Source organism: Amphibalanus amphitrite, unplaced genomic scaffold (assembly GCF_019059575.1).
Source record: "Amphibalanus amphitrite isolate SeventyFive unplaced genomic scaffold, NRLGWU_Aamphi_draft 002158F_arrow, whole genome shotgun sequence".
NCBI classification, from domain to species: Eukaryota; Metazoa; Arthropoda; class Thecostraca; order Balanomorpha; family Balanidae; genus Amphibalanus; species Amphibalanus amphitrite.
Window position 1 is genome coordinate 1 of NW_024883651.1, and position 10,616 is coordinate 10,616.

At 46.3% G+C, this 10,616-nt stretch overlaps 1 protein-coding gene across 1 annotated transcript; it reads left to right on the plus strand.

The window, feature by feature from the left end:
• The first annotated feature begins 4,578 nt into the window (after positions 1–4,578).
• Positions 4,579–6,185, plus strand: LOC122376474 (glycine-rich RNA-binding protein 2-like). Its single transcript, XM_043356355.1, has 4 exons — positions 4,579–4,722; positions 4,918–5,009; positions 5,266–5,322; positions 5,863–6,185. The coding sequence occupies exons 1-4, from the start codon at positions 4,714–4,716 to the stop codon at positions 6,074–6,076; spliced, it is 372 nt and encodes a 123-aa protein (XP_043212290.1). The 5' UTR covers positions 4,579–4,713; the 3' UTR covers positions 6,077–6,185.
• The last annotated feature ends 4,431 nt before the right edge of the window (positions 6,186–10,616 follow it).

Sequence of the window (10,616 nt, forward strand, 5' to 3'; positions counted from 1 at the left end):
ACGACTGTGTGACTACAGTCGGCTGGTGAGGTATTGGTGACGTCGAAGAAATCTCATCAATCCTCAGACTGAGCGGTGGTTATATTTAGCTAGCGATAGTGGTATCGGACGAGAGGCCATGTTTCCGCTCTTCAGAGTACGGCAGCGCCCAACTCTTCAGTACGTGGCGGATGTTGACATGACTGGTGCCTCATGATGACTTCAGTAATACAGATACCCAGTGGTTGTTGCCACGCTCCCTCCTTTACCGGGACCATGGGTGTAGGAGCGCCAAAAATATTGGTGAAGGATGTCACCTGAACCCTCGGAGAAGTCATCTGAACCTTCGGAGAAGGTGCAGGACCTTACCGCAGTGGAGGGGGGGGGGGGGGGAATTTCGTCAACTCCTCCTGTTTTTTTTTCTCGCTTTGGATACCTACCAGAAGTATCCACTATCCAAGCATACCTTTGGAACCTAAAGGTATGCTCCACTGCTCTTTTTTCGTGACCAAAGCCTTACAACTTTCCCACGAGTAAAAACAAGCCAATATATTTTGATATTCACGGCATTTACTGAGTTAACGGAAATTTCTGAGTATGAGCGGCCGGCCGACCGGCCGCGGTCACGGTTCTGCGACGCTTATATCTCAGCAACCACTTGACCGATTTACACGCGGTAATTTTTGTACGGTAGCTTTATTCCTTCTACCAAGTATTGGACTATTCCCGATGCATGTGGGTGACCCCTTATGCACGTGCTACGTGCAAAACGAAGAGGTGTCACTTTTGTAATTGTTGCAATATCTCGGTAACTAGGTACTTAGCCGATTGCGCTGAAAGTTGGCATGTAGGTAGGCACCCACTAGGCAATGCATATCCATGTGCCAGAGTTGGGGTGCTGCTGCACGTGCGCACGTGCAGGGGTCGATTCTAGATCTCGACAATGGCTGGACCGATGGCGCTCAAATTTGGCAAACAGTTAGGGACCGGTTAGTAGGGTGCCGTGCACAAGTCAGCTGGAGGTACCCCGTCGAAATTTCGCACGTGCAAAGCTCACCCTCTCGCTCGCTCCGTTAGTCGCCCCAAAAGGCGTTATACTGGTTTATTAACCCGGCGGTTGCTGGGGTATTTCGCCACCCACCGTTTGCTGGGGGGGGGGACGTTAAACGCCCCCAGCCGATAACTCGAGAACCAATAGGCGCAGCGAAACGCACGAGGCGGCAAACGAAAGAACGCGACGAGACGCTTCAGATGAGTACTTTTAAGTTGAATTTTGAGGTCACAGGTCGGGTCAAGGTCAGGTCAAACACCTGAAATCGGACTTTCAGTAGCATGGACTTCAGGACTTCGCAATGGGCGCCTCTCGTCATAAACTCTGTCAAAACGGTGCACAATCCATCATTTAAGGCCTACAAGAGTGTCAGCTCCATGTAGGGGTCAGCCAAGCTTAGGTCAGGGTCAAGGTCAGGTCAACCGGCCAGGCACATATCCCCGAAAATCAAAACTGATATTCGCAGCCTGTGACACATGTTTTATGGGTACTTTGGGGCGTAAAACACGATGGTGACATTCATTTTATCATATGTGTACGTGTTTGGCTAAAAAAGTTCAATTTAACCCTATTCCTGGCGGGGGGGGGGCCTCAGGAGCCCCCCCCCTGAGGTTTTTTGGTTATTTCTCCCAAACGCGTTGAGCTAGGAAGCTCAAATTTTCTGACTTTTCCTAAAAGGCTTCTACGCAACATGTCTGAAAACTTTGAGTTGATCTGACCTCAGGTCAGGTCACCAGAGGCGGTTTGGTGACCCTACCTCAGAAAAGTTTGCAATCACGCCAGAGCTAGAGTTTTTGACCGATCAATTTCTTCTCTTCAGGGTTTAGTTAGGGTACCAGTATGTGCAATTTGTATATCTCGGAATTTTGATATCGGTGACCTAAGGTCAGGTCAATTTCGCGACCTCCCCATTATAAGTCAATGGGGGAAAAATCAACTCCCTGTTTTTACCACTAAAACGGGTCGGAATGGCCCCATATACCATACATGACTTCATATACGATCAACCTTCACTACCTTGAGGTCTGTTTTGCTGTTGGGCAGCTGTGAGGTCATGTGACGTCATCAAAGGTCACCAAAGGTTTTTGGCCAATAACTCCGTACAGGAACAAGATACAGACGCGTGGATGGTCTCATTGTGTTCAGCTCGTCAAGACGCATCGAATGATATACATGATGACCTCGAGGTCACGTGACCTGAGGTCAACCTTTGACCTTGACCTTTCGAGGTCAACATATATATCATTCGATGCGGATTGACGAGAGGATCACGATGATGCCCTTAGTTTGTTCCTATCTTGACTAATTCGAAAGTTATTCGAGAAAAACTCTCCATATCTAGCGCCGCCATTTTGACTTTTTCGACCCCTTTGACGTCATCTTTGACCTGACCTGAAAATGACCTTAGTAAAAATTGTAGATCTTGGCCGTGCGTATCCGATGCCGTTTACCGCTTGTCGCTATCTTGCTTCGTTCTCGAGATCTCAGGGGGGGGGGGCCGAATCGGCCCCCCCCCCGCCAGTTTCTTGTCCCGGCGGAGCCCGCCAGGAATAGGGTTAAGAAATGCATGTATCATGGTCGTGAAGTAGTCGCGAGAAATTGCAAAGATTAGTTCAAGATTTTGGAAAATGCGGAACGATAATCAATAATCGAAGATAGCCATTTGATTGGTCATGGTATTGGCAGTTCAATGGCGTTTTCGGCATGTCTGTATGTCTATTCTGTGATTTTATATGATTTTTTTGAACATATGCCGTTTTTGGTCGAAAACTCAGAAATCATGACGTCACTAAAACCTCGATATCTCAAAAATTTTCTGAACGATTTTTTGAAACTTTGTCACAATAAACTTCAATTAAATCCCTACAGGTACCCAAAATTTGGCGCGCCTGCGGCGCGCCGTTTTTATGCTATGGCCCGGCGAAAAAAAAGTGGGGGCGTTTAACGCCCCCCCCCCCCCAGCAACTCGCGGGTTAAATGGCGTGAATTGTGAAGAAGGTGGGCATAACTCTTCATAACTGAAAGGATGGGGTAATTGGGTACCTGTTGCCGTTTTAGCAATAGCCTTTTTGTTCATCCCATTCGGCATTGCTTTTCTTTTTTTAACATTAGATCGACCGTCGAACCCAGTCGTTCTAGCATTGGTGAAGACCCTCACCTGCATTGCTCAAGATTGGTGAAGGATCCTTCACCAATCTAAAACTTTGGTGAAAGGTATCCTTCACCAAAGAGATACGTTGCTACACCTATGACCGGGACTACTCAACACTGACACGGCATCACCGCTCGACTTGGGCTCAGTGAGCTGGAGGTCATTGAAGGACCGACAGCACTGCTGACCTTTGACCCCGGTCACGACCCGATGAGAGAGCAGCTCGTCCAGTGGACCGAAAATGGTATGAACGCTTTGTGGTACCTAGGTGGGGTTTACAATGAACCACGGATGTCACCAGCTCTCTCTCCTCTCTCTCTCTCTCCTCTCTCTCCTCTCTCTCTCTCTCTCTCTCTCTCTCTCTCTCTCTCTCTCTCTCTCTCTCTCTCTCTTCTCTCTCTCTCTATCTCTCTCTCTCCCCTCTCTCTCTCTCTTCTCTCTCTCTCTATCTCTCTCTCTCTCCCCTCTCTCTCTCTCTTCTCTCTCTCTCTCTATCTCTCTCTCTCTCTTCTCTCTCTATCTCTCTCCTCTCTCTCTCTCTCTCTCTCTCTCTCTCTCTCTCTCTCTCTCTCTCTCTCTCTCTCTCTCTCTCTCCTGCGACGCCCCCCCCCATGCCCCCTCCTCTATCCTCCTCCTCCACTCACCAGTCGTATCGACTGCGCCCTCGGGCGACAGCAGATCTCTCCACCAATCAGCGTCCAGGAGTCCCACCGTATCCACCAATCAGCGATCAGAAGCCCCAGACAGGGGAGCTGGTTCGTCTGACTGCTGGTGTGGTTACGGTAATGTCCTTTGATGACGCGAGCGGAGGGCTGGGCGATGGCGGAAAGGGGGCGGGGCGAAAAATGGTACGAAGCACTGGACAGACGCGTTTTATCTGGAAAAGATAGACTTGTTACATTGTTAACACCTGCTACATTATGAATAGCTGCTCCGCAGGTAGCAGGTGTCAATACCAATTGGTAGGGATGCGAAAAGTATCAATGAGAGGAAATCCAATGACCACCGTGCATGAAAGACCAGCATGCAGCATATGCTGCCAAAATAAAATGCGCCTAGATGTGCTAAGTCGAATAGAGAAGATGTTACATCTTACCTAGTAAGATGTATGTAGTCATGGCGCGTGTAAATTCTACACGCGCCATGACCTTTACCCAATATGTGTAATTACACACTTGGTTGAATACGAACCATTACCATTAGGAGATTTGTCAATTACCCAACGATGTGAAATCACTACAGAGATAAGGTTACCTGCAGCCCGCACCACTGTAGCGGGTAGATCGTGGCGTTAGGTGTGACCGTTCATTTCAGTGACCGCGGGACACGCGTCTAAAGGTCACCAGTGTCCCAGTGCTGATAACAAGCGGGAAATGTGGGACAGTAGGGGAGGGTTGACCTTCCGTCCCCCGGCGGCACCGGTCAAGTCACGACCCGACCCCGCCCTCGGGGTGGACACGGACTGTATAAATGGTCGGACAGCGGGGAGCAGGGGCACAGTCAACATCGACCAGTCACCGAGCAACACAACATGATCAAGGCAAGCTAAAAATAGTTTAATCGCGCTCCTGCAACACCTGAAAGTCGAATGACTTACTTCAGCAGCAAAAAACATACATTCATCCCAATAAGGATAATTAGAATTGAAGTCATTCCAGAATAACAGTGTCTTATCCGTGACTGTGTTCTGTATCCCGAACAAACCGTCAGAATTAATCATTCTCCTTTGTTTCAGTTTGTCGTTCTCGCCCTGTGTGTGGCCGCCGCGGCTGCCGGCGGTGGATATGGTGGTGGATATGGTGCCCAGAGTCACGTCAGCGTCCAACAGTATGTAAACTAAAATAATGAACCATTTACATACAACTGACAAGGCAAATTTTTCAACTTCGCCAGTACAAACCGATTACCTACCAGATCCCTTGAGTCGTTCTTGACCTAAACCAATCGTAAAAATATCTTATCCACTAGGCAATACGAGCCACTTTACTAAATTGATTTTCAATTTGCTATAGTAGCCAATCATTGAAAGGTGGTTAAGTGTCACGAGTGATTTTCATTCGTTTTACCCACGCACCTTTTTCAGGTACAATCCCTGGGGCAGCAGCAAATACGGAGTTCACCAGACTCACGCCACTTATGCGTAAGTATGAAATAAAGAAGTTCAAGCTATTTGTTGTTTATTGTTTGCTGGCTCCCTTGAATAACATATAACCAACTCGAGTTCGTACTGAAATATAGTTGTTGGTCATGACATTCAACGTGATGTTTCAATGCCTTTTCATTCAAAGCCCAAAAAAGGAGATATTCTATCCTGTTATGTCTTGTTTCTTGTGATGTATAAAAGTGTGTAGGTATTAGTGATGTCAACTACAGAAAATCAGGATACCGATTACCGATAGTACCAAACCAAACATCAACCAAAAACATTGGAAAATACCACAAACCAAAACAACTTTAAAAATTAGGAGAAAGGCCTTCTTTTTTTTTAAATCCCAAGCTCCTATACTCCCATCTTACGAGTATGATCATTCATAATGGTTACACACAAAATACCAAAAGCACTAGGACTGAAATACCTAACTCCAAGTTGGTATCGGTTTGGTGGTACACAAAAAAGTTGAAATCTGATTGACACATCTGAAAGGTATGCAAATAACAAGGATCTATTTTATTTCAACAGTGGCCACGGCGGTGGATACGGCGGATACGGAGGATACGGCAAGTTTGTCGGAGGACACGCCAAAATCTACGCTCAGGCCCAGGGATCTGGTGGATATGGACACGGCGGATACGGCGGTGGATACGGCGGATACGGCGGTGGACACGGCGGATACGGCGGTGGATATTCCTACGGATACAGCGCCGATGTTGGACATGGTGGATACGGCCACTAATTTAATGATATTGAGCGTCGTAACATCGCCAATTCATCGTGTTTGTATGATGTTTAAGTGTGATGTGTGCAATTTCCTACAAGGAATTTAAAATATATTGCAAAGGAAGGACAAGTTTGTGGAGGCAGAATCAAGTACAGCCCTCTGCAGACTGCGTGGTAGGTACTCTTTTTTCGACAAAACCGATTATAACTCAAAGGCTAAGTTATCGGTCAGTCGGATCTCATTGCATAAAGATGCGCCATGCTCCACTCCTTCGATTGGTTCTATCGCTGAACAAAGTATATGACTAGTGTAGCAACAAAATGCAAAAGTTTGTTTTGGGGCAGATATAAACCTTTGTGTGTTGTTGCCAAACTAGCTGGAAAATGTATACCAAAATAAGCCCAATCTAAGGTGCGGAGTCTCGCGCGTCTTGCTGTTACGATTTCCGAGTGACCGTTAGCATAGAATTCACGTTATTCTCCGTTTTGTCGAAAAAAGAATACCTACCACGCAGTTTGCAGAGAGCTGTACCTAATAGCCGTTTTCACGACGGGCTATCCGGCGAACGCACCTGATTTGACCAAATCTGCACCTAATTTCTTTTACAGCAAATATCTTCATTTTAAGATTTTATTTCAGTGTTTTAATCGATGATGCTCTCAGATAATACGACAAAGCAGGCATATAAGCAATTAGTGCAACCCTAGCTGATAGCTGCTATGAGACACACTGAACCTGATTTGACCAGATCTGCACCTAATCTGTACCAGGTGTGCACCAAATGTGTACCATTTGGCCGTCGTGAAAACGGCTAATTTTTGTTTCTTGAGATATTTCAAAGATACATTCTTTTCATGGTTTGAATATTGATATTGATGTGAATGCAGGCAATATCCAAGAGCTAAGATATATGACTGAGGCAGTTTGTGCCCAGTTCCACATATTTGTATACCACATAATATTTACAGTTATAGTCACCTAGAGCGTGGGAGCGTCGATCTCTGATGTGTGTCCCTGCCCTCATTTGTCTAATCAGTCCTCGGGTGGTCGGCGGTGTCGGGGGATTATCGTGACCCGCACCGGGGGCTCACAGGGGTGTCCATTTCACTGACCAGGCTAGCTGATAAGACAGTCACAGGGGTAAAGTCCGGACCAGTACCTGCCGCTCCTGACTCCGAGGGACGCCAATGTTCCCATCAGCCCTTCCGTCTGACCCCCACTGCGCCGCGCCACCGTCCGTGCCGGGGAGCTATTAGCGGCGCGTTGACACCGGCCGGTGGTCTTCTGTGAGGACATTAGGTGGTAAGATTAGTGTCCCATCAATCACCCGGGGTCGGATTAGGTTTGGAGCGGGTCCTCTCTGATATTCCGGCGCTAAGCTGCTCTCCTATGGCATGTAACCGGCACGGTCTTTATGCACCGTGAGAACGCTGTTTGGAAGAGATACTGATTTGAATTCTCCAATAACCACAGCCACATTGTTATAACTAGGTTCGGTAAAAATGTGTGTTAGCCTCTCAAATGTAATGTTTGTGAATTTCAAAAACATTTCTTAAGCTTCATCTTAATGCACAATATGTTTAGACTTTTGTCACCTCTTGACAACTTCTTCATTGGAAACAGTAACGATTTCAATTTCGGACAACACTGTAGGGTTGTTCAAAATATCAACGAAGTCCACTGCTATGTTTCCTATGAGCTACATCTAACAATATCTATGATGACAAATATAATCTAACAAGAAACGCAGCAGAACTACGTGGCTATCGGCCAGTCACTTACCAGGGAAAAATTGTTTGTAACATTACGCAGTGAGTATTCGTTATAAAATACCAGACATAGACATTTCTAAAATAAAATAAAAACCTTAGAAGACTATTTTTGCGACGTCTTTATGTGGAATGACACTGGCGAATCCAGGGGGAGATGAAGCAGTTAGGGTAAATGGCCACCCCCGAACTTAACGAAAAGTAAGTAAAAGTAAAAGTTTCTTTCGGGAATAAAGAAAAACAACAACTGATATTATGAAACATGGGTTTAAATTGCATTTTTATATAACATTGTTTTAAAAATTGTTTCATTGAAACATTGCTTTAACCCGCGCCGGGCCGGTGCTCTGAGATTCCGCGCCGGGCCGGGGGGGGGTGTCTGAATACCCCCCTTCTAACTCGGCTTTTGGGCCCCGTAGCGACACGCAGTAAGCGGCAATCAAAAGAACGTCCAAAATAAGGACGAAAACACTTCGGTCATTTTTTGGGTCAAGTCAAAGGTCACGTCACCAGAGGTCACCAAAGGTAAAATGTTGACTATTTCAACATTTTGGAAACTGCCAACGGCTATCTCGGGAACCGATGGAGCTACAGCGCCCCGAAAAAGCTCATTCGATAGCCCTTTTACATATCTTTCTGAGTAATGTTTCAGATTTGACCTCAGGTCAACGGTTTAGCCTCCAGAGGGCACAAACTCCAAAAATAGCCATTTTACGAAACACGTTTTTTCGGCAATAACTTTTGACTCAAAAGAGCCATGACATTACTTTTGCCAGCCAGCATCGTGTTCCTCTTGTCGAGATTCTGTTCGTGGCCTGAGATGACCTCGGGTACATAACGAGGGGTCAGAGTTGCCATTTTCCGGTTCAGTTTGTCAATCTTACCTACATCTCGAAGTTTGAGAGTGTCTAGAATAGCGTTCGTGCAAAACAGACGCTTTTTAATTTTCTCCCATTGACTTATTATGGAGAGGCCGCAAAATTGACCTGACCTTAGGTCACCGATATCAAAATTCCAAGATATACATTTATAGATAATGCTGCTCTTATCAATCGCTGAATGTTTCAAGGCAATCGATCAATCGGTGTAGCTATGACGAGCATTCTTATTTTTTCGGAGGTGAGGTCTCTTGGCGTGACCTGGTGACCTAACCTAAGGCGACCTGGGTCTGAAATTTTTACAACATGTGCGGAAAAGATGCAGAAACAGGTGTGCCAAAAACGGCGGCGCTCCGCGCCACCGCTTTTTAGATATCTGCGAAAAACCTCAGGGAGGGGGTGTTCAAACACCCCCGGCCCGGCGCGGGTTAACCCGCGAGTTGCTGGGGGGGGGACGTTAAACGCCCCCACTTTTTTCGCCGGGCCATTGCATAAAAACGGCGCGCCGCAGGCGCGCCAAATTTTGGGTACCTGTGGGGAATTGATTGAAGTTTATTGTGACAAAGTTTAAAAAAAAATCGGTCGGAAATTTTTTTAGATATCGAGGTTTTAGTGACGTCATTATTTCTGAGTTTTTGACAAAAAACGGCATATGTTCAAAAAATCATATAAAATCACAGAATAGACATACAGACATGCCGTGAACGCCATTAGACTGCCAATACCATGAACAATCAAATGGCTATCATCGATTATTGATTATCGTTCCGCATTTTCCAAAAAATTGACCTGAATCTTGGCAATTTCCTGTGGCTACTTCACGACCATGATACATGTATTTCTTAAATTGAACTTTTTTAGCCAAACACGTACAGTGTACACATACGATAAAATGAATGCCACCATCGTGTTCTACGCCCCAAATTACCCTTAAAACATGTGTCACAGGCTGCGAATATCAGTTTTGATTTTCGGGGATATGTGCCTGCCCGGTTGACCTGACCTTGACCCTGACCTATGCTTGACTGACCCCTACATGGAACTGACACTCTTGTAGGCCTTATATGATGGATTGTGCACCGTTTTGACAGAGTTTATGACGAGAGGCGCCCATTGCGAAGTCCTGAAGTCCATGCTACTGAAAGCCCGATTTCAGGTGTTTGACCTGACCTTGACCTGACCTGTGACCTCAAAATTCAACTTTAAAGTACTCATCTGAAGCGTCTCGTCGCGTTCTTTCGTTTGCCGCCTCGTGCGTTTCGCTGCGCCTATTGGTTCTCGAGTTATCGGCTGGGGGCGTTTAACGCCCCCCCCCCCCCAGCAAACGGTGGGTGGCGAAATACCCCAGGAACTGCCGGGTTAAGGTGACATAAGTAAGAAACATCATAATCAAAGAAGTTTAAGATGACATGAGTTGGAAGGATAATAGATGGCAGGTAACTGAAATTCGATGGCTGCAAAACATCTTGTCATCAAGGCTGACTTGGTGCTTTGAAAAGACCGCAATAATTGTCCATTACTTCAACAACGAATGATCCGAAACGGCGCGAAAAATAGGTTGTACTTACTACCTTTATCTTCGCTCACATTTATTCACGTTATCAGTAATACCTGACCGTGTGAGCGTTTGCAAATAATGACGCCATTGCTATCCATGCATTTATGCCGAGAACAAACTCTGCTGCCTGATAACCCGGCGGCCGCTGGGCCTCCGCGCCATCCGACGGCCGCCGCGCTGGGGTGGGGGAGGGGGCATATAGTTACCCCCTTTATTTCTGCGACGATATCGTCGTAACGCGAAGAGATAGAGAAACGAAACTTTGCAAACATCTTCCTGAATACCTAGCCGAGGTTGTGTCTAAATTGATCCCATTTGAAATGACGTCAAAGTGACGTCAGACGTAAAAT

What these genes read in the sequence shown, in the direction of transcription:
- LOC122376474 (XM_043356355.1), top strand. An exon ending in AGTCACGTCAGCGTCCAACA is followed by an intron (nt 5,010 to 5,265) that starts GTATGTAAACTA and finishes CACCTTTTTCAG; the next exon opens with GTACAATCCCTGGGGCAGCA. An exon ending in CAGACTCACGCCACTTATGC is followed by an intron (nt 5,323 to 5,862) that starts GTAAGTATGAAA and finishes TTATTTCAACAG; the next exon opens with TGGCCACGGCGGTGGATACG.